The 23,813-nt window shown below is 39.2% G+C and overlaps 1 protein-coding gene, 1 long non-coding RNA gene and 2 other non-coding genes across 4 annotated transcripts; 2 read left to right on the forward strand and 2 right to left on the reverse strand.

The window, feature by feature from the left end:
- Window positions 1-3,201: 3,201 nt before the first annotated feature.
- Trnaf-gaa (transfer RNA phenylalanine (anticodon GAA)) lies at window positions 3,202-3,274 on the forward strand. Its single transcript has one exon. It is a non-coding gene; the product is annotated as a tRNA-Phe (tRNA).
- Window positions 3,275-12,837: 9,563 nt separating this feature from the next.
- LOC109422644 (uncharacterized) lies at window positions 12,838-13,790 on the reverse strand. Its single transcript, XR_002133059.3, has 3 exons — window positions 13,323-13,790; window positions 13,086-13,239; window positions 12,838-13,031 (listed from the first exon to the last, which is right to left on the reverse strand). It is a non-coding gene; the product is annotated as an uncharacterized LOC109422644 (long non-coding RNA).
- A 7,790-nt stretch (window positions 13,791-21,580) lies between these two features.
- Window positions 21,581-23,264, forward strand: LOC109415737 (mitochondrial import inner membrane translocase subunit Tim10B). Its single transcript, XM_019689665.3, has 2 exons — window positions 21,581-21,730; window positions 21,811-23,264. The coding sequence occupies exons 1-2, from the start codon at window positions 21,710-21,712 to the stop codon at window positions 22,180-22,182; spliced, it is 393 nt and encodes a 130-aa protein (XP_019545210.2). The 5' UTR covers window positions 21,581-21,709; the 3' UTR covers window positions 22,183-23,264.
- Window positions 23,265-23,365: 101 nt separating this feature from the next.
- On the reverse strand, window positions 23,366-23,438 carry Trnaf-gaa (transfer RNA phenylalanine (anticodon GAA)). Its single transcript has one exon. It is a non-coding gene; the product is annotated as a tRNA-Phe (tRNA).
- Window positions 23,439-23,813: the final 375 nt, after the last annotated feature.

Here is a 23,813-nt window from a genome sequence, read left to right on the forward strand (position 1 = left end):
GCTGGTATGGAGTTTCACCAGTGGCCCGCGGCCGAAAAAGGTGGCCTGACCAATACAAGCCGCGGTTGCTAACGAATTCTTTTCTAAGTTTTTGATGTTTTGTGATCTTTTTGTTTACGTTCGGACTTCAAGAGATTTCTTCCAGATTTTCTCAAGAAGTCTCCGGAATCCTCCAGGAATTTCATCCGAGATTCTCGAATAGTTTCTTTTATGATGTCTCTGGATTTATGTTTTGGGCTTCCAGATGATATTCCTGGAAATTCTAGCAACTTCACCCAGAATTTCTCTGAGAGTTCTTTCGGAAATTGTATCAGAAATTCTTACCGAGATTCCTTCAAAAACTCCTTGCAACAATCCGTAAGGATTTATTCCTGGAATTTCATACGAGATTCTTCCCGGAGTATCTTCTGGAAATTCTTCAGGAATACCTTCTGAAACCCTTCCAGAAATCCTACAAGATCCCTGACAAAAACTTCATTCAGTATTCCTTTAAAAGCTTCTCCGAGATCCCTCCAGGAACTTCTTCTGGTTTTTTTTTTCGGGAGCTACTTCTGATTCAAGTATTTCTTCTGGGATTCCTACAATAATTTCACCAGGTAATCTTTCTGGGATTTGTCCAGGATTCTTTCGGAAATTCCTTCCGGGATTCCTCCGGGGATTTCTTCTTGGTGACTGTCAGGAATTACATTTCAGGAACTTCTTCCGGAATTCCTCTTAGAGCTTCTTCTAGGAATTCTTTCAGAAACTGATTCCAGGATTTCTTCGAGAAATCAGGAATTACATTTCAGGAACTTCTTCCGGGATTCCTCCTAGAGCTTCTTCTAGGAATTCTTTCAGAAACTGATTCCAGGATTTCTTCGAGAACTTTTTCCAGGAATCATCCAGGAACTCTTTTTTGGTTTCTACCAAGAGCTCCGTCAGGAATTCCTACAGACCCTTCTGGAATTCTTCCAAATGTTTGTAATGGAAATCCTCCTGGAGTTTATTATGAATTTGTTGGAGTATTTTGTTTTTGGAATGCCTCATATAGTTTCTGTAGGATTTTCTTGAATAAACACAGAAAAAAGCAACTTAGTTATAGCTACCTCCTAAAGGAATTCTGGAATAAGTTTGTGGAGAAACCACGGAAGAAATATCTGGAAGAGTTTCAGGAAAAATTACTAAGGTAATCCTAAAAGGAGTAATGCTGAAGGAATCTCGATATTAATTACTACAGAAATCCCGGAATCTCTGAAAGAATCTCGGGGAACTTTCTGAAACAATCCTGGCAAGAGCTTTTGACGGAACCCCAGGCGGAACCTCTCAGAAAAAAAAACTCCTGGGAAAACCCCAGAGGAAACTTCTGAAGGAATCCTAAATAAACTTCCGGAATAATTTCATTAAGAGCTTACGGATCGGAGCTTACGTAAACAACAAAGCCACGTAACGTCAAAAACTAAGAACATTTTCCTTAGCAACCGCGGCTTGCAGTGCCCTACGGTACTCAAAGTTGTTTAAATTTCCGAACTCATGGAAAACAGTCAAATATTTTATACGCATCGCAAAAAAGTTAATTGTTGGAAAACGAAAAAAAAAAAAACAAGTAAGTGAACTGAAATCAATGTTTTGGATAAGTAACTTGATGGGTTTAATTCATGTTTTGGAGAGCAACTTAAGTCTCCGAGAAATTTAGTTTTTTTATTATCACATAAAATAGAACCATAATGTGCCTTTTTATTTTATTACAACGTTCTATTGGTAAAGGAAGCATTTAGTTAATAACTGTACAAGTGCTTATATAGACCACTAAGCCTGAGAAGCAGTCCTCCTCAGTTGGGATGTAACGCCAGAACGATGATGCCAGATATTATGACTGGCAGAAAATATCTCTGTAAAGTGAAGAATACTGCAATCATTACATCAAACGTATTCGTTCAAGCCTTTCATTTCGCTACATTTTAAAACTGTTTAATTTACTGAAAATCCGTGTTATAGGAGTCTGCATAACACAAATTCATAGTAGCGGAGTCTCTGCTATACGTCTAATGATTCGAACTCATTTTTGTAGATTAAAAATTAACTAAATTTTGGTGTACGTACTATCGAGGTACGGCCTGTATCTGGCTGGGCTCTTTTTATTTCATTTGGGTCTTACCGGTCTTACAAATTTCAGGCAAATGCTTTTGTCTAGCTGCAAGTTTTCGTTTGTTTGACATAATATATTTTTTTTTGAATGCATATGTTTGACAAAAAAAAAATCTGTGTGAACAATTTTCTGTAGCACTTTATTTCTGTATACCCCAAACCGTGCACAAGATATCCCCGATGGTGTGTGGAGGAACGGTTACTGGCAACCCGACCGAACGATATAAGGCGAAGCGGAGAACAACAAAAAAATTGGACCTTGAATTCGTTTCGTACATAACGTAAATTTAAAGGGCCACCATCCATATCATTACCACCGCACAGTGTGCGAGGGAATAAAAAAACAACTTTCGATGTCGACTCAAGCTGTGCGTATGTGTATTTATAAGAGAACGGTGATGCTCGTAATGCTGTTTATTGGCCGACATCGGTACACATGGTTTCAGTCAAAAACAACTTCAGGTTCAGAATGTATAAAAAAACGCTGCTTCCACTCGATCTAGCTCGTAAAGCAAACACTACTCTCAACAGCCCATAACGACTGGTGAAGATATTTTAATTTGATTGATTCTCAATGGATCTCGCTGCTCTCGAAGCAAGCAAGCGAGCAACATGCGCCTCTGTTGTGGTGCGATGAGGAAGCCGTTAATCGGACCATCATTACTCATTCATATTATGACCAGCTAACCAACCAACCAACCGCGATGAGATATGGCTATCGCGAGCCCTGGTAGTGGGATAGTTCCATCATAATCAAGCGAGCGACAAAAAAAACAGCGAGCAAAACAGCAAACATAAAAAGCAATCAAGATATTCACGCTTCCCTGAATGGACATGGTCAATTGGGTAGGATCAAGATTGACTGACTTTGTTGCATGTGGGGAATTGAAGGGGATCGTTTTTTTTTGTTTCTGTTTATTTTTTCGTTCTGCTGGCGATCTCGCTGATGAGCTGCAATGCTGCAGTTTATATAGACGCGAATAGTGATAAGGATAAGCCACACCGTTTCACATTTTGCATTCTTAGCTTCGACGAGTCGGCTTTATCAGCAAAGGTGAGCTTCCCCTCACTTGTGGTGCCGAAATAGCTCAGTTGGGAGAGCGTTAGACTGAAGATCTAAAGGTCCCCGGTTCAATCCCGGGTTTCGGCAAACTGGTTTTTTGTTAACTGATTACAATACAAAACTGTTTGACTGACTGTTTTAACAATGAGTGCATATGAAAATCTTACTTTTAAATTATGGCTAACTTTCATTTGCGATTTCATGTATCCATTACGATTATTTGCCTGAGTGTACTGGAGCGATACCGAATTATAATCAAAATGAACATTTATGAACGTTTCGTTAGCCTGACTGGCTGACTGGCTGACTGCCCGAGCAAAGTCTGACAGCAAATCGAAAACTTATTTTGATGTTGTGATATTGCAAATTATGATTACTCAAGTTGATGTCGTTTTGGTCGTTTTAACGGTTAAAACATCAAAAATGAGAGCAGAAAAATGTTTCTGTGACAGCAAGTTGAAAACAATTCCTGCTATCAGTGATGGCAAATTGATTACTGTTTTTGCTATCAGTGCGAAAAAATGGAAAAATCGTTAAATTTAGAGTTTTTTCGAATAATATGGAAACCTAAATGCAATACGCTGATTGCACTGATGGTATATCATTAGATGCTTTATACAAGGTCGCCTAGAAGTTTTGAAATGACTTAAAAACTTAAACATTTGCAATTATTTTAAATGACAGCAAAACGATATCAAAATTTGAAATCGAAATTAATCAAGTCAATCATATATCAAAATATGATATCAATTTGCTGCTGATTACAAATCGTGTTTTCGATTTGCTATCATTTTGTTGTTAGACTTTGCTCGGGTGGTTGTTCACTGAACGTTCATGAACGTGTAGTATATTTACCTTGAAGTGTTAACCCTTGGAAATATCGAATTTATATCGTTTACATGTTAATGCTTGACAAAGGTCAAAGCAGAGGATTCCCATCAGATTTCCCCGTTTGATTCCTCCCTAGAATCCTGTAGGCACTTGTCCCAGGCTTGAATTCCTTCCGGTATTTCTTTTAAAATTCTTCCTAAAATCCTTTAAACCCTTATGTGGCCGACAGGGTACCCGACTACCCATTTAAAAAGCACGGAGTAGAAAAAAGCAAAAAGTTTGTCTGACACATAACGGCTAAACATCCAACTAAGGATTCCTCCTGGGATACCTTTAGAAGTTCCTACTTCCTACCGATATTTCCAGATGACTTCCTCCTGAATTTTTCAGAGATTCTTCGTGGAATACCTTCAAAGATTCATCTATGGATTCCACCCGCTATTCATTCGGAAAATTTTATCCGGAATGCCCTTTTGGATTTTTATTTTTTCAAGGATTTCTCCATTGATCCTTTTCCCAGGTTTCTAGGTATTTTCCCTGGATTTCTTCAAGGATTCCTCCCAGGATGCCTTCATTAATACCTCCCCAGATTTCTTCATTGGTTTCTCCAAGTTTTCGTTTTGGATTCCTCTCAAATTGATTTTGATTGATTCTTCCAAGGAATCTTTATGGGATTGCTTTAGAGATTTCTCCGGAGATTCGTTTCGATATCCTTTATTTATTTCTTCCAGTACTCCGTCCGGCATTCTATCAGGCATTCCTTCCGAGATTAATTTATTGGAGATTAGGTAGTGTACAATCCCTCGCGGTTGGGAGGATTATTATGGAGAGGTGTCCAACCCCGCATAGATTCGTCAGCAGTCAAGCGAAATTCCTGTGAAAGTCTTGTTTGGTAACTGCCGGGTATCCAACTGCGGTATAATAATTCCGTAATTCAAACATAATTTAGGGTGTCCCTCCGGGTGTTTTTTAAAGGATTCCTTCAGTTAATTTCTGGGATTCATCCCAGCATTTCTTTAGACAACTCTCTCTTGGTGCATTTTGTTGCAAATATTTCAACGCATTAGGCCAAATCACATATTTTCTAACGCCTTTTCGATTCAGTTGTTTCGGTATTGATTTTCCCCTCGGTCAATTCTTTAGGAATTCTTTTGTGAATTTCATTTGGAATTCCTCGTGCGGTTCATTGATTCACCTATTGATTCCTTCATGGATATTTTCCGGCTTCCATGGATTTCTCACGGGATTCCTCTAGGGGTTTTCCGAGATTCATTCTGGGACTCTTCCATGGGATTATTCTGCATCAGGGAGTTCTCCACACTTTTTCTGGGTTTTTATTACGATTCCTTAATGGATTTATCCCGGGCTTCCCTAAAAGATACCTTCCGGGATTCCTTCATTGATTCTTCCCAAGATTTCTTCATGGATTTTTCCCCAGGTTTGCTTGCAGATTTCTTTCAACGTTCATTCAGGGTTCTTTCAAGGATTCCTTTACGAATTTTCCCCAGGTATTCTTTGAGTCCTTTCGAGATTCATTTGGGAATTCTTTCGGAGATTTGTCCATGCATCTGTCAGGAATTCCTTCAGATTTATTCCACGATTCCTTCAGTGATTCTTTCCGGATTTTCTTTATGGATTTCTTCCAACATTCTTTCGGGGAATCCTTCGAAATTGTATAAATGATTTCTCCATGAATCCTTTCGGGATTCCTTCAGAGATTCCTTATTGGATTCCTTTTGGGATTCCTTCCTAGATTTTTCCAGGGATTTATTCGAAGATTTCTCCTAGGTTCTTTCAGGGATGCCTTCTGAGATTTCTCCCACGAATCGTTCATTGATTCTTCACGGATTTCCTTTAGGGATTTCATCTAGAATTCTTTCCAAGACTCCGGCATTATTACAATGATTTCTTCAGGAACCCTCTCATGGATTCATTCTTCTCTGGATTCCTTCCTTATTTCTTCAGAGATTCCTTCTCTCGGATTCTTCCCAGAATTTCTTCAAGATCATCTCAGGAACTCCTCTTGCGATTCTTTCAGGGATTACAAGGATTTTATTTTTCAGGATTCTTTTAGATTTCTCTCGGAATTCTTTGATATTTTACTCCAGTGATTCCTTCAATTATTCCTGCTAGGATTTTTCCTAAGATTAGAATCCTCCAGATACTTTCCCAGGGATTGCTGTAAGAATTACTGTTGGATGGTGTAACTGTAACAATCTATGTATTCAGTGCAGTCATAAAACTTGATCTATATGGGCCTTTTCATTTGACGTCTTAAATCAGCTGATTTTTCGGGTCTTTGACAGTTCTTCTATGAAAATGACAGTTTGGCGTTTGCGCCTTTGTTCGGCAGTTGTAAACAGTGGCATACACGGACCTGTCAACTGAAAAGGCCTATTACTTGACCCCAGCGCCTTCAATATGCATAGCGTTGCTCCATCCTTCCGTGGAGCTAAGACAAATGTGTATTATATTGTAAGAAAATCGTATTATCGTCGCAGCACCAAATAGAAGCCGCGACTCACGCGACATGCGAAGTTACAGTTGTGAAGTAAATTTGAACCGATTGTTGGCATTGCGCATCGTACAATAGCTACAATATGCACTCACCCGACACACATAGAAGTGGCTAAAACTCAATTTTCACACCCCAAATCACTTCGGATTTCAACCAAAACCATAATACATTATTTTATATAAAGATATTCAGCAATTCTGCCCGATAATTCCCCATGGAATTCTCAGAGCATTCCTACCACGTTTCATATCTTGATTCATTCCAAGAATTTCTGTCTCAGGATTTCTCCTAAATCCCTTCAAGAAGCATCCAAGAATTCCTTCAAGAATTCCTCCCAGCGCGCTTTCAGGAGTGCCTCCCGGTATTCCCAAAGGGACTCCTCCCGCTTCTTGCAGGGATTCCTTCTGAAATCCCTTCAAGGTTTTATCTAAGAATTCCTCCAAGAATTGCTCCCGGGTACCTTCCGATATTCCTACAGCTAGTCCTCCCGAGATTTCTCCTGCAACACCTTCATTGATTTATCACAGGATTCCTTTAACCCTCCTTGTGCATTAAAGCCTGTATCCGCAATAATCGGGACACATAAATATGGCTGCAACTCTGCAATATATACATTAAAATTGCTCAAATTTTGCCTGATAATATCTCAAGAAGTGTTTATTTCACCTGCAAAATTTCAATTGAATCGGTGAAGTACCTTTTGTTGTAGCAATGAAACAGTAGAACGCGAGCAATTGAATTTTGTACAGCCCCTGGTTTAGCTTGTCAGCGCTGTAACTTTTGAATTTGACAAAAGAAATGGCTGAAATTTTGAACACAAAGCTCTCAATATACATCCCTTGCATAGGCGAAATTTCAAAAAAATCGTTGCACTATCAACAATTTTATAGCCGAAACATATATTGGGGCTAACCGTGATTTTAGCCCCTCAGACAACAATTAGTGAGCATCCCTTATTGTTTCGATTGTATTGTTGAAAGTACTACACCAATAATCGCCAAATTTTGCAGGAATAATATACACATAATCATCTACCTTCTGTGAAAATTTCATGAAAATTGGCAGAGACATTCAAAAGTTATGAATGGGCAAACATCGCACATGAAAAACATGAAACATTTTCACTAACACTCACCCCTATCAACGCCAGTGTCTTTCAATCCAATCGATAAAAGTTGATGAAATTTTGCAAGAAAGTGTCTCTATAAGTATCATAACTGCTCACGAAATTTCATAATTATCCTTACAGAACTTTGAGTTGTAGCGGAAAAGAACCATCTAGTATGCGAATGAAAATTGGTGATGATTGTACAAAATCTTAAAAACCACGTCTGTTTGTTTGTCATCTACAGTTAAAAGTAATGCATCGATTTTAATGAAATTTTGCACAGATAATAAACATACATCGAAGAGTTCTCAGTTAATTTTTGATCAATTTTTATTGATTCAGTACAGAGTTACTGCCATACTTCTGTGTCCCGATTATTGCGGATACAGGCTTTAGTTCTTCCTAGTTTTTCTCCCGGGATTTTTTCAAGAATTTCTCCCAGGATTTCTTCATTGATACCTCCTGAGATTTCTTCGTTGGTTTCCTTAGGTTCCCTTTAGGAATTCCTCTCAAGTTTCATTAATTGATTCTTTCAAGGAATCTTCCGAGGATTTCTATAGAAATTTCTCCCGGGATTCCTTTATCGATTTCTTCCATAACTCCTTCCAGCATTCTAGCAGGTATCTCTTATAAGATCCATTTAAGACGTTCCTCCTGGTGTTTCATTTTTTTAAGGATTGCTTCAGAGATTTCTTCTAGGATTCCTATGTTATTTTCTCACGAGATTGCTTTTAGGGGTTTATCCCCAGGATTTTTTCAGACATTTGTCTCTCTCTTGACTTTTCCCAGAACTCTTTTGTGGATTTCTTCCGGCATTTTCACCGGGGTTCTTCTCGGGATCCCTACCGCGTTTTCTCTCGGAATTTCTCCTTGGGTTCTTTTAAGGATTCCTCCAGAATTCTGCCAATGATTTCTCCAGGAATTCTTTCGGGAATTGCATTTAGAATTCCTCGCGCGATTTCTTCAGGGATATTTTCTGGCATTCCATCGGGGATTTCTCCAGGGATTTGATTTCGGAAGAAAAATGCTTCAGGGATTCTTCCTTGGATTATTCCCAAGATTGCATCAGGAATTCCTTTTGGCTTTCACCTGAAGTTTCACCTGTGATTCCTTTAGGAATTTCTTCCGGAATTTCTTTTAATTGATTTTTCCACCGGGTTCCTTTGAAGATTTCTCCCAACGTTCATTCAGGGTTCTTTCAAGGATTTTTCCTATAGGATTCCTTGATTCCTTTAAGGATTTTTCCCGGGATTGCTTCATTGATTTCTTTCGGAATTCTTTAGGGATTTCTCCCGGGATTCCTTCCGATATTCTTTCAGTCCTCTCGAAATTCATTTGGGAGTTCCTTCGGAGATTTAACCAGGCATCTGATAGGGATTCCTCCAGAGATTATTCTCAAGATTTCTTCATTGATTCTTCCCGGATTTCCTTTAGGGATTTCATCTAGAATTCTTTCAGGGACTCCGAGATTCATGTAATGATCTCACCAGGAATGTATTACATCCCTTCTGGAATCACGCCTGCTACCCTTTGTTTTCGCATAATTGTATGCTGTGTGACAGGTCTATGCTCTGAGAAGGAATGTTCATTTGCCAAAAAATAAAAAAAAACCCTATAACGTTCTGTCAACCCTTGACTTATTCCCGAAGAAATCACAAGATGAAATCCTGAAGGAATCATTAAAGCAATCCTTTAGATAAATCCCTAGTGGAATTTCTGAAAAAAAATTGCTAGAATTCCCGGAGAACCCTCGCCAGTGTGTTCCCAGCAAAATCCCCGCAGGAATTCCGGGGGTAAGCTCCTTAGGAATTCCTAAAAGAACATGCGGAGGAATTCCTGGAAAACCCCCTAATAAAGGATCCGAAGGTGTTTTTGGAAGTTTTGTAGGAATCCCAGCAGAAATTTCTGGAAGAATCCAAGCAGGAATTCCTGAAGGAATCCCAGCATAAATTCTTTGAGAAATCCTAAGAGAAATGCCTGGAGAAATCCTATCAGATATTTTCGGAAAAATCGCCGGGGGAATTCCTGGATAAGTCTCTAGAAATAAAGTCTTGAGGAATTCCCTCAGGAATCCTAGAAGAAAACCCCAGGAAAACCATGGAAGCTTCTGGAAAAAGTTAAGGGCAAATTCCTGAAGAAATCAAATCAAAAAGTTCCAGGAAGAAATTCCTGGAGCTTTTTCAGCTAGATTCCCGGGAGGAATGCAAACAGATATAACAGGTTGAATCGCAATAGAAATGACTGGATGCACCACAGAAGGCATTTCTGGATCAGGGTTCCTATCAGGAACTCGTGGAGATATCATTTCTAAAGAAAACTTAGTAGGAATAATTGGAAGAAATCTAGAAGAAACAAGGGATATTTCTGCAGAAATACCATCAAGAATAGGCTGTCCCAGAATTGCGCATAGTCTAAAATCATGAGGGCTTATGCTGCATCATGATAGCTAACAGTCGAGTGACTCCGTAGCTTGAAGGAATAGAAGCGCCCGTCTAGCGAATTGGGAGTCGTGAGTTCGAGTCTCACCGGAGTACGTGGATTTCTTTTCATAATTCAAAACTCAATTTGTTCATCGAGCACATGTTGTGTTGTGCACATGGATGTCAAAGCATTTTCAACAGTGTGATTTCCCACATGGTTTGGTCAGCCAAAGCAAAATCAAGAAATTTACATAGCTAACAGTGTTGAAAACCTATCTTTTTTTTTTTTTTTGCTAGGTTTCTAGCTGCACTCTGAATAGAGTTGAAACCTCTACACTAGACCCGAGGATAGAAAAGAGTACGTAATCTTTCAGAAGCAGTTTGCCAGCCGTACGCGGAAAATGATATCCATTAAGACACTGTTGCCTACTGACTCAGAAAGTTACGGTAGAAGGTTGGAAAGTTTTCAATTGGTCAGTCAGTCAGGATTTGCCTATGTAGTGTTATGGTCACACGGTTTGTGTTTGTATTCTTGTTTGATTTTGTGGTATGGTTCCGTTCAATATGTATTTCTCCTCCTTAAGTCAGTTGTAGTATGTTTGTTTTTTTTCATCGAATCAATCGAACCCCGTATGCTAAAATATAGTCGATCCTGTGCCAAATTGATTTCCTGATTTCGCTAATCGTTTTCTACTTCTCTGTGTTCATCTCTTGTGTCCTTAAATTGTCATCGGTCCAAAACCCACAGAAACATGTAACTGAATTTCTGTTGGTGTCATAATACCAGCTAAGAGATAAACAAAAATACGCCAATCAGTTGATTGCAATAAAATTAAAAAAAAAAAAAACAAATAATAAAGATTGCTTGCAACTATTATGTATTCATCTCCCTACAAATACTATGAAAAATATTCAAATTCGTTCAATTGTGTAACCTTCTCCTTAGTTCGAGGTCCAAAAAGCAAGGAAAACTACGGGTTCGGTTACTGGTACTCAGTGACTTAAGCGCCACCTTCTTGCGAAGGGCCACTGGTACGGTTTGAGTCCGGCCAAAAGACTCCTATGTCAGGGCAGGTAGGATTTCCCAAACTCCACAGTTCACTTCACCAATCAATCTCTAACTCAAAGAACAATTACAATACCGGAGACCCAACTTCTTACCTTAAGACTCAAATAAATTCACTTATACCAATAGCAAAAACCACTTAAATTTACTCTTACCTTTTCTAACGAAATTCGAGCACTTTATGGAGACGCACGGTCACTAGTGAAAGTATAACGAAAGAAATCAAGAAACGAACCCCAAAACTAATTCTAAAACTATTCCCAAACTACGAAGTAAAAAAAATGCAAATTCAATTCTAATTCAAGGATTTAATAGGCGAAAGAGTGTAAAACAAAAACTTTAAAGGACTACGAACTAACTTTTACTTTGTGCTATTTACAATATTTACAGGGATTTTCTTCGAGCTCATGAGTGCAAAATCTAACGGGCTTACTTGAGGGCCAGCTGGCATATGGTTCCACCGTAGGAAGGTCACACAGGGCGTCGACGCACTCGTTGTTCGGTCCTGGTTCCAATCGTCGTGTCTAGCGTGGCCGCACAGCGGATTCGACGGGACTATATAGGCCCCGAAATCGGAATGGGTGTGGATAGGCTGCTTGCCACCTAGCGACGACCGAGTGTCCTGACGGTACGGACTCGGATTCCTGCCCAAACACCCACGTTGAATGGGATTTGGCACCTGTTCAACGTAACTATTGTAATGCCCAAGCACTCGCACATTTTCAAATAAAAAAATAGCTTACCGTATATCCAACCGATTTTTGCTCGACACTCTTTTTTACTTAAATGAACCACAAACCGAAAACGAAATTGCTATACGTAGTCAGGGAAAGTATTACAATTAGTCACAACTTATTTTGCAAACACTATGTAGTTATACGTACTTCACCGTTCAAAAATGCTATCACCCGCGAGTAACTTTGGCTTAAACACCTTTAAAATTGATCTAAACTGATCTTCACTCGCCAACGGTTTCCACAAGAGTAACTCCAATTTCGTTTTGAGTATAAATCAAAGCCCCAAAGTCGACCCACTGCTATTGTTTTCGTCTTTTGAATTTTGATTGGCTGAAAGTTGGTTTCCGGTTTTTCTTCTATTGATTTCTCTGAATTCTGATTGGTTGGAAAAGGTATCCGGTGAAAATGGTATCCGGTCAGGAATTTTCAAATCAATCGAGCAGCTAATCGAGCATCGCTGCTGGATTATCGATTATGCGCCCTTGAATATGCAACCCGATTAATTCAACTCAGACTGGTTCTAATAATGACACACAGAGCTCACCACCGGCTAAAACGATAAAATCAACACGGAGAAAAATAAATAGTAGAAACAGCCAATCTTTAATTTATTTTAACCAGGATTCCACATTGAATTTTGCACAAACAATACATTACGTTGCTTCAATAATGTGCATTAGTTAAAATAAACTCAAAAAATAGGCAACTCGATTTTTCAGACAGCAGATAAATTCAACCACGAATTGCTTGTAAGAAACAAAATTTTGGTTATTTTGTTTGACAGCTGCATAAATAACCAACAATGTTGATTGTTTGTAAACCAAAATGTTAGTTTGAGACCACCAATTCATAGTTTCCATACAGCCAATTATTTGCTTGAAATAACTAATGTCATGGTTGTTCTACTCCCGTTCCTCCCATTTCGCTCCCTTTCTGTTTCCCATTGAATTCAATTGAAAACACCAATTCATCGTTTTCACGATTGATTTAATTTCTTATCATATTGACATACAAAATTGCCCACAAATCTCGCAGAGTACATTGTCATTGTTTCTGGTCCATCCTCGTTCAAGTTTTGGGCTAGGTTCTTGAGCAATGCCACTGTCATGTAGTCAAACATCCTCGGGCTCATATCTTCGGGTTTATCCAGATTTTTAGGTATTCCTAAAAAAACGTCACTTTTAGAATCATTAACATTGAAGCCCTCAGTATACAAACCTTATTGAAAATGTACAGCGTCCCCTTCTTCGTTAGCGAGAAAGAGCTACGGGACTGCTACTGGAATCGGGATGGCTTCAGTCCAACATGATTTTCTTCATTTAGTTCAGTTTTCTTAATTTCAGTTCTTTATTTTTCCCGAAATTCACTGTTGCTAAAAAATAAACAAGGCAGCGTTAATGGTCATCGAAACATGATTGAAACAAAACTTTGTACGGAATAATAAAAAGAACTTACCTTAATGTTTCTGTCTGCCTGTTTTCTCCGCCAGTCAAACTTTCATGATGACAACAATAATCCAGAAGCGAGAGCTCGACTGACGCGTCCCCAGCAAACGGTGGTGTGAACAAACTAATCATTTAGTTTGCTTCGAACAGTTTCTTAGATTGGAATTCACCCAACCAAATTTTTAGGTTACTTCCTCCGAAAGTATTGGTTTATTTCAACCAAAGTTTCAGATTGTTTTTGTCAACGAAGAACTTTTTTCATCAACCTAATTTTTGGTAAAAACGAATGAGTTATCTTGGTTTGAATCAAAGCAAGAACTACTTTGTAAGAACCAAATCGTTTAGGTAAAAAGCACTTAAAAAAATAATTTATTTGAAACGAAAGCTCAATCTAGAAACAATTATTTGTGAACCTTGGAACAAACAAAATCAGACTTTGAACGTCAACTAAAATTTTGGTTATTTCAATCTAGCTTGATTTCTCTCCGTGAACATACAAGCTAGCATACAAGCAACATAGTGAAGGCTGGTATGCAGCTACAAACTTGAACGAACATATTAAAAACTTGTGTGTAATTTCTTTATTAATATTAAATATAAAAAACTATGTAACAATTACATTCGTTACAATTGTCCTATCGGTCCTACATAGATAAACTATGTCATTTTCTCAAGCGTAGCCTAGAAATGTCCATCTAGTCATACACAAGTAACGTTGTTCAGTATCAGTTGATAAAAAGCAGTCAGTTTTTGTCCAAAATGTCACGTCGAACGCATTGACGTCAACAATGCGTTTATGTGTTCGCACGTTAGCTTCGAATCTATCAGCACAATTAAGTGCTGCAAATCTCCTTCCCATTAACTCATCGGTCGATTTTAATTGCTTTATTTAAAGAAAATATGACCAACTAACATTCTAAAAATTCGAAAAAGCGACTATGACATTAATAAATTACTAATCAAAATCAACCGAGAAATGTGGGAAATATAGCCCAAACAACATTTTGAAGTCAGCTGACTGTAAAAGGTTCCAAAACCTGTCACAAATCCTACAATACTTTTATTAGGATTTGTTACGATCATCAAAACCTTCTTAAATCCAACCGACTTGGAACTATTGCTTGGGAATAGACTCTAATGAGCCCTGGCGGATCCTCCATGTTTATCGAGCATGTCTGATGCATATGATCAGCCATACTCCATCTGCAGCAGCCGGTTCGTGATGAACCGTTGGAGGCGCATTAAAGTGTTAAAAAGGTGATATGTTTTACTAAGGAACACTACATTACAATAATCAAAATGAAACTCCTTCACTTTAATACCGTCAACCCCTGCGAACTTGGCCAGGGAGTGTTGAAAACCTATCGAGATGATAACCCGAAAGGGTTGTTAGCACGTTGTACAGCGGTCGTTAAGTAAACATTTTGCAACGAACGAATGCCATTCGCTAATTGCAACGTTACTTTGACACTAAAATGCATCGAAATACACTTACAGCACGAATTTGACACTTGATTGCTTTTTAATTGCTAAAAAGCGTTGCAACGAACGAACGGCCGCTGTATCATATTTTTCTATTGGGGGTTGCGTCTGCATGTCTGTGTTTTGAATATAACAATAACATTATAGTGATGAATAGTTTGACGAAAATACAAATTAATATTTTTGTTAACAATATTTTTCATAATAATGTTAACTAATAAACTCAGTTCATGTTCAGCTTTCGACAGAGTCGGACGTATTTGAAAGTGCGGCGAGTGAATCTACAAGTGAAAAGAGTTTGAAACAAGTAGTTCTTTTTGTTGCGTTGCTATTGTCTAGCAAACAATATACGGACCCGGAACAGTGCCAAAAAAAATGGAAAACCGAAAAGTGCACGCAAGTTGCCTGAAGCAGTGTTGAAATAGTTATTTATGCAACAAGTTGCAAAATGATGATTTTTTCAGCACGAGTTGTACGTTTATCCAACGAGGCTTGCCGAGTTGGATAAATACGACGAGTGCTGAAAAAATCGAGTTTTGCAACGAGTTGCATACAACATTTTTTGTAATTACGAAAAATACCCGTTCTGGACACTCTATCTTGCTACACATACATGAACTCAGGAGGAACCACGTGGAAGCATGCATGCGCACCGGCGCAGTTTTTGTTTTATCAGGTAGGCTATGGTGTAGAAAGTGTCACAAATTTTCAAGCTCCCGCCGCCGTCGTCGTCATCGTCGTCAATCAGCAACACGAGAAGGAGCAAAAGAAGCTTCAGCTGCTGCTCCTTCACGTGATCGGCGGTCCTAATCGGAACGTGAATAGACCTGATTTGGATTTGAGCTACTATTTGGACGTAGGAGCAGCAACTGAATATACGGAAAACGCGATAGTGAGCAAAATGTATGTGCTAGCAAAAGTGCCGAAAAGTGCTACTTTTCAGCACTCTTAAGAGTGCCGAAAAGTAGTACTTTTCGGCACTTTTGTTTTAGTGCAGAAAAGTAGGCCGTTTTATCGTTGCTACCGCGAGTGAAAAGCAGGCTAATAAACAACGTAATTACAAAAATTTCATTTCGTCATATTTAAATTCAACCACCTACAGCTCATTTTAGAAGCTGAACCTGAGAATATGGTATATGAAAAACTTTTGCGGCTAGACCAGTTCTGCAAGAAAGTCACGGAAAAACCGCTATTTTTCGAGTATTTAAGGTAAATGTCACGGACTACATTTGAAAAATGCCAAATGATATTCACCGTGAATATCATTGGCATTTTTCGAAGGAAGTCCGTGACATTTACCTTAAATATTCGAAAACTAGCGGTTTTTCCGTGACTTTCTTGCAGAACTGGTCTAGCCGCACAAGTTTTCCAAATACCATATTCTCAGGTTCAGCTTCTAAAATGAACTATAGTTGATTGAATTTAGATATGACGAAATGAATTTTTCAGCACTGGCCTGAAGGTTGTCTTCGGGACTAAGACAAAAATGCCATCGGAGAGATTTTTGCTTTCTTCCGGAAGCGAAACTGGACGTGTGAAATGCTCAACGCCATGTTTCGAGAGCCAAGGGAATTGTCGGTGTTCGTCATGTTTCGAAGTGAGGACATGATGAGGACTGAGCTTCTGAAGTGTCCAGCTTCAGACACTTTTCAATATGACAACGGACAAACAGCGACAGTAACGTTTGCACCAGCGCGGGGGGATTTCAAATATGTTCGCATATTCGGCCTTCCCGTTGAAGTAGACGTGGCGACAACAATGGCGAAATACGGCAAAATACAGCACATGGTGAGGGAGCGATATGGAGTGGATACTGGCTTTCCGATCCTCAATGGAGTAAGAGGGGTTCACATTGAGATGGCGTCGGAGATTCCGGCTCAAATTTACGTTCAGCACTTCCAAGCTAGGGTGTTTTATGAAGGAATGTCTGACAAGTGCTTTGTGTGTGGCGCAACTGACCACGTCAAGGCAAACTGCCCAAAGCGGAGCGGTGGAAAGCTGTCATATGCTGGCAGCGTGATTCTCGGTCCACAACCGAGGCTAACCGAGCTGGGAGACCTAAACATGACGGGATCAGTAGCAGAGAAGGACATCATTGCAGAATCATCAGAGGAGGCTGGAGCAGTCGGAGGTGTGGCTGAAACTGATTCGGCTATCAATGCACCAGAACAAAGGATAGAGTTGGGTGATAAAGATAATGAAAGTCTACCCCCGGGACAACCGGTGGAGGCCGAACAGGTAGGTGCAGAAGCGGAACCTCATTCCTCGTGCAAAAGCGCTGAGTGGATTTAGGTAAAGACCAAAAGTAAGGAAGCAAAGATAACGAAACGATCACATTCGGGTGAAGGGGGGAGTTCTTCAACATCTGACTCGGAAGGTGGAAAAATGAGCCAGTTTGCCGTTCCAGCGGCGAAAGATCTGGTTAACATGCAAGGTAGGCGGTCACGTTCAAAACAAGCGAAGTTGAAAAAGTGAGATCAGCGGAAACTATGAATTTTTCATGCAAAATTGTTTCAATCAATCTGAATAGTACTAACAGTCTAGTTCATAAGTCATTGATCAAAGATTTCTGACTAAACCAGGATGTCGATGTTGCGTTCTTACAAGAACTAACATATGAAAACTTTTCATTCGTTCCAAACTATACAGCATTAGTTAATGTCAACGCAGACAGAATGGGAACTGCCATTCTGCTGCGTAGAAACATTGATTTTAAACATCCAATTTTCGATCCCTCATCAAGAACTATGTCTGTCGTTATCAATGGAATTAACTTTGTCAACATCTACGCGTATTCCGGAACCAACAAAAAGAAACAGCGTGAGGATTTGTTTCTGAATCATCTGCCGATTCATTTAACAAAATCTGATTGCTCCTACTCAGTACTAGGAGGCGATTTTAACTGTATACTGAACACTCTGACTCGAACGGAGTAGTAAAAAATTTGTCATTTGCTTTGAAAGAGGTAGTGCAACAGCTTCAGCTTAAAGATGTTGTTCTAGAAAAAGGATTGTGTGAACCAACATTTTACCGAGGAGATGTTACATCTCGCTTGGACCGGTTCTATGGCCCAAAAGATTTAGTTGATAGACTCGTCAGTTCAAAAACGATCGCTGTTCCATTTTCTGATCATAGAGCAGTGGTATTGAAAATCTCGATGGAGAAACAGGAAATGAACTTTTTCGGAAGAGGATACTGGAAAATCAATCCAGATCTAATTCATGGTGAAAGCATTTGTGAACGATTTTCTCAAGAACGATTTTCTTTCGAACGCTGTTACGGAGGAAGAAGCAAGGTTTATGATTAGGCCAATCACGAAGGATGAAATTTTATCGAATTTAAAAGCCTGTTCGAAGAAGAAATCACCTGGCCCGGACGGTATTACATACGAGTTTTACTTTAAAAAAATTGAAATCGTCGAAAACGATCTGGTACTGATGTTCAATAACTATTTAACGGGAACCGTTCAACCACCAAAAGAGTTTTGCGAGGGCATCATAACATTGATCCCAAAATCAGGAGACCCATCTTTGTTAGGAAATCACAGGCCAATCAGCATGCTTAATGCCGATTACAAGCTGTTCACTAAGTTATTGGCAAACAGAATATCCAATGTTCTAAGTAACTTATTGGGTCCTGGACAAACCGCAGGTTTGCTTGACCTAAGCTGTACCGACAATCTAAAAGATGTACGTCGTATCCTAACCAGATCTATGGAAAATAAAAGGTTCAACGGTTTTTTAATAAACATATACCTTGAAAAGGCATTCGATAATGTCAATCACGATTATTTGTGGAAAATATTAAACAAGTTTGTCTTCCATGAACAAATAATATCATGCATAAAAAATCTGTACGCCAAGGTTTCATCTCGTGTTTTATATAAAGGATTTTTGACACCGGAATTCCCAATCAAATCATCAGTGCGGCAAGGTTGCCCTCTCAGCATGATCCTGTTTACGCTTTACATCAAACCGCTAATCAGGGTCATACATATGAGTAGCTCAGGTGTCCTTGTCTACGGAAAGTTCCTGAAGGTAATAGCGTTTGCAGATGATGTAACAATATTCATCAAAAATCAACAGGAGTTTGATTTAGTAATGAAAATCATACTCTCATATTCGTTGTGTGCAAACATACGGATGAATTTGACGAAGTCGTGTTTTCTGCGCTTGAAAAATGCACCTGGTGGACCACAAATATTAAGAGAACAGGAAAAAATCAAAATTTTGGGGGTAACTATTCACCGAACATGGGCTAAAATGATTGATGAGAACTACGAGAAGATCATTAATGATATGAAGTTCAGTATAAAACTCAACCAAACGAGAAATTTAAATCTATTGAAGAAAATTTGGCTCCTGAACACATTTGTGCTATCAAAAATGCATTACATCGCTCAGATAATTCCACCGAGAAACAAACACATCGCTCAAATAAAATGCATAACCGGGAAATTTTTGTGGAGCAGAGATATCTTCAGAGTCGCCAGGGATCAGATGTATCTTGACTACGACAAGGGAGGATTAAAGCTGATTGATCCGGAAACGAAATGTAAAGCCTTATTTATTCGGAATCTACTTTATGACAAAAATGGCGGTAATAATGAACACGAAAGATATTTGCTTGCTTTTTCTAAGCCAAGCCTGCTTACAAAAAATGGAGGTGATTGGTTACGAGAGGCGGATTCGGTAAAAGGAAACACAAATCTCACAAGTACGCGACAACTCTATTACATTTTTTTGAGCGAGAAACACATACCGACTGGCATCGAGGATCGTTTTCCTTAAATTGAATGGAACACTATTTGGCGGAACCTAAGCTTAAACTTCTTACCATCGTTCGACAAAGACTTGCTCTATCGTTTTGTTAATGATTAATGTTAATGTTAATAATTCCGAACAAGGAAAAACTAGTAGCATACCGAATTGGTAACCTTGTCAATGACCATTGTGAAATCTGTTCTTGTACGGATAACAACGAGCATAGATTACGCAGTTGTTCCAAAACGCAGACATAATTAATTGGACCAAAACAGTCATGAGGGATCGATTGAAAATTGTGTTTGACCAGTTAGACGATTTACTCCAATGTAATATAGATGTTTCAGACGAACAGCAATGTGCGGGTTTATGGCTTGCATGCCATGCAATCGCATGGTGTTTGAGTAACACGACATCCAAAAGCTTGTTTTGTTTCAAAAAGTCAATTAGCATTAGCATTAGGGCTTGTTCACAAATGTCATAACGCTGGATGGGGTGGGTGGGAGTCCTTCATGGTGTTACAGCTCGAACAAAATAAAATTTTCCCCATATAAACAGTGTTACGAAGGGGTGGGTGGGTGTTGAAAACGACAAATTTTAGCGTTATGACATTTGTGAATGAACCCTTAGCATTTAGCAAGTCGCACAAATTCGTAGGTGGTACAGCCCTGGATCGCTGTTATGAGGGTTGCATCTTTCTTGTCCGTTATCAAAGCACAAAGATTTGGGACTAATATCTGACTCTTAGACAAGATTGACGTAATCCTCCAACGGTCGAGTGCTGTCCTGGCCACGTCCTTGCGACAGCTGAGGGATGGGAAAGGAAGATTAGTTGGACACCTATGAAAGTACATAGAGACCTCTACATTCTTTCAGGCCTAGGCGTCACGGGAATTTGGATGTTAGTGGAAGGGTAAAGTTCAAAGGAAACGTTTGGTCAACGTTCAGGTGCACGCAATATTTTTGGTTGATGCCTGGTTCCTTTCCTAATTCCTTGTTGGGTGTTCGATTCCAAATCTGAAATAAAAAGTAAAATTATAGATTTTTAAATAATGATAGGCTCACAACAGTAACATAATTACAAATTACCTGAATCCTTCTGAAAGAGATGGTTTATTAACAATGAAAAACATAATATGTAAAAAAAAAGTAGAGCAAATAGTGATCTTGGATTTTTTCTGCATTTAAATTAACAAAGCTGAGAAAATACAAGATCAAAATTTGTTATGGTAGATCTTACGCCGTAACCACGGGGCTGCTACGGTGATGTGATTTTGTTGCCGCTTATCATGCGCAACCAGTGCTCACTAATACCAACATTCACTCAATACAGCAGCGGGAGAAAATAAAGAAAAACGCACTTTTGCGAACAAAGTTTGCGAAAAGAGGTGTAATGTGTATTTTCACAAGCGATTCCCACTTTCTGTAGGAACTTTACCTAAACATCGACACTCTGAAATTGAAAGTTATCAATTAATGCCGCTTTTTCATGATCAAAACTTTTATGAGATCTAATGTGATGTAAGCGTTTTGCACCGATATCCCTAGTAAAAAGGTAAACATTTAAATTTCACGACTGTGTTGGTGAATATTTTGGCTGGAGCATAAATTTATGCTCCACGTAAGGAGGCACAATCCAACCTGTCAAACTCCATAAGGAAAAAATAGGTTGCCGTCCCCGTGGCCGTAACGCACCAATATAAGGTGATCTACCCACGTTACGGGACTTGTTTTGTTTCAAATAGTCAATACAAGAAATTCGGTGGAACAATCGGCATGTTTAAAAAAAAAAAAAACTTTGGAAATCTTTTGAATGTATGTTAGAATAAGAACTACTAACAGCAATGTACAAGTGATATGTAATAGATTTTATATGAACATGAAATAAACCTATTAAAAAAAAAAATAAAAATAAAAAAAACTACTTTACTGCATACCAGCCTTAACTGTGAGCACAATAGCACAAATCGCGCGGTGCCACCGGTAGCCCGGTAGCACCATCCACACTACCAGCACGTGCGTTCGAGAACTGTCAAAAGCATCTGATGCGCTGCAGATTGTAAACAAACCCGTTCACCGTGCCGAATGTGTTGAGTAACTCGCGTATTCGAACCATTTTAATCTTAATTTTTAGTGAAAATCCCCAAAAATAATGGACTTTGAGCTAAGAAATGTGAGAGAGTTCACTGGCTAAACGGCCCCATCAAACCAGGTAATAATTTCTCTTTCTATTCCCCTTTCTCCACTCCTCAGCTAAAAGACTTCCTCACCCTGTACAACCAAGTGACGGAACTGTGCTTCAAATCCTGCGTGGACAACCTGTTTGGGCGGGATCTGAGCGCGGACGAGATCCGCTGCACGGACAACTGTGTGGGCAAGTTTTCCAGCGTGAACCAACGGTTGATGCAGGTTTACGTGGGAGTGCAGGGCGACATCAACCAGCGGAGAATGGTCGAATTTGAGGCCCAACAAGCGAAACTGGAGGAAGCGCAAAAGCAACAGGAAACGGTGGTGGCGGCGACGGCGACGACGACGACCGAAGCAGGTGCGACGTCTGTATCTGTCAGTGGAACCGAATCGGCTGGTCCGGTGGACAGTGGGAAAGTGGAAACCGTATCGAATTAGGGATTGCGATTCGGTATTTAGAGTTAGGTCGATTCTAGTGTTTGAGTAGTGGGTTGTTGTAGTTTGGAACAAATTGGGGAAGTGGTTCAGTTTTTAATCCTAGTTATCCAGTTAAGTTGTTAATAAATGAAGATGGAACCTACCACAGTAACAACGAATAAAGTTTGTTTCGTTGTAATGATAGGACTTCCAGGTGCAGGAAAAACTACGTTTTGCGAAAGCTTCAAAGAAAAATGCTCCATAATAAAAGTAATCCACGTTTGTTTCGATAAGTTCCTAAGGATAGGAGATAATTTAGATTTGGAAACCGGTCAAATGAAAGAGAAACGTAGGCATTTTTTGAAGATATTAGGAAGACTTGCCGAAGGAATCAAGTTACGAAATCAAATAATGTTTGAAGAAGCAAACGAAGATTTAGCTAAAAATTTCAATGAAAACATCCAAATAGATCTAGACCTTCAGCCAACTGGCAAGATTTTCGGCATTTTCCTCGACGACAACATGTACTATCGAAGTATGCGCTACGAAATCGTCGCTCTAGCTCGGAAGTATCGAGCGGGATTTTTACAGGTGCATCTAGATGTTTCATTAGAAGAGGCTCAAACTAGAAACGCAACACGATCAAATCCAATTCCACAGGAAATCGTATCCCGAATGTGCATTAAACTCGAAAAACCAAATGAGCAGTTTTACAAGTGGGAAAGAAATACAGTCAAGCTGACAGTGAATTACAAACTTGAAGAAATTATGGAAATTAAAGAAAAGATCGCGGAATGCGCCAACAATCCTGAACATCCCATAGAACAGGACGTCGAAAGAGAACCAGTAGAACAGTCAACCCTCCATAAAGTAGATTTGCTGTTGAGAAAAGCCGTGAGCGACATCATTAAGAATCGTAGACCGACTTTGAATGGGTTGGATTTGAAGCAATTATCGGATCATCTGGTGATCAGGAGAAGAACTATACTGAACGATTTCAAAGTGGGGCTGATCGAAGTTGATCCTCAAAGTACTACTAATGAACAGATCCAATCGTTGTTTTAAACATACGCTTGGAATAAATATACCTATTAGCAAATTAAGGTTTGTTGTTTTCTCTGCATCCGGTCGATTCCTATTAAAACATAAAAGCATAAAATACTACTAAAGGGTATGTTAATGGAATTATATAAAAAGTATAGTCTGCCGAAACCCGGGATTGAACCGGGGACCTTTAGATCTTCAGTCTAACGCTCTCCCAACTGAGCTATTTCGGCTCGATGAAACATGTCTAAATAGAAGCGCTACAGATGTCGTTCATATATGTAGTTTTGATCTGATGTTTGAATAAAATTCCGACAGAGTTGTTTCTGGTGAAATCCTCAAAAAATGTTCATCTGGGATTGTCTTCAGTAAGTATAACAGGACACATGTCCAACTCAGGTATTAAGGCATACTTTTTTTTTTTTTTTTTTTTTTTTTTTTTTTTTTTTTTTTTTTTTTTCATAGTGATTACGGCGGTAGCACACTGTGCTTATGTTCTAACACCGCACCCTTTCCCTACGTTTGCTTCTATGAGCCTCTATTTTTGTTTCAACACACAGAAGTACGTAGGCATATCGTGGCCCAAGTCGACACTGTTTTGGCCTGCG

The sequence above is a fragment of the Aedes albopictus genome, chromosome 2, assembly GCF_035046485.1.
Source record: "Aedes albopictus strain Foshan chromosome 2, AalbF5, whole genome shotgun sequence".
Classification (NCBI taxonomy): domain Eukaryota; kingdom Metazoa; phylum Arthropoda; class Insecta; order Diptera; family Culicidae; genus Aedes; species Aedes albopictus.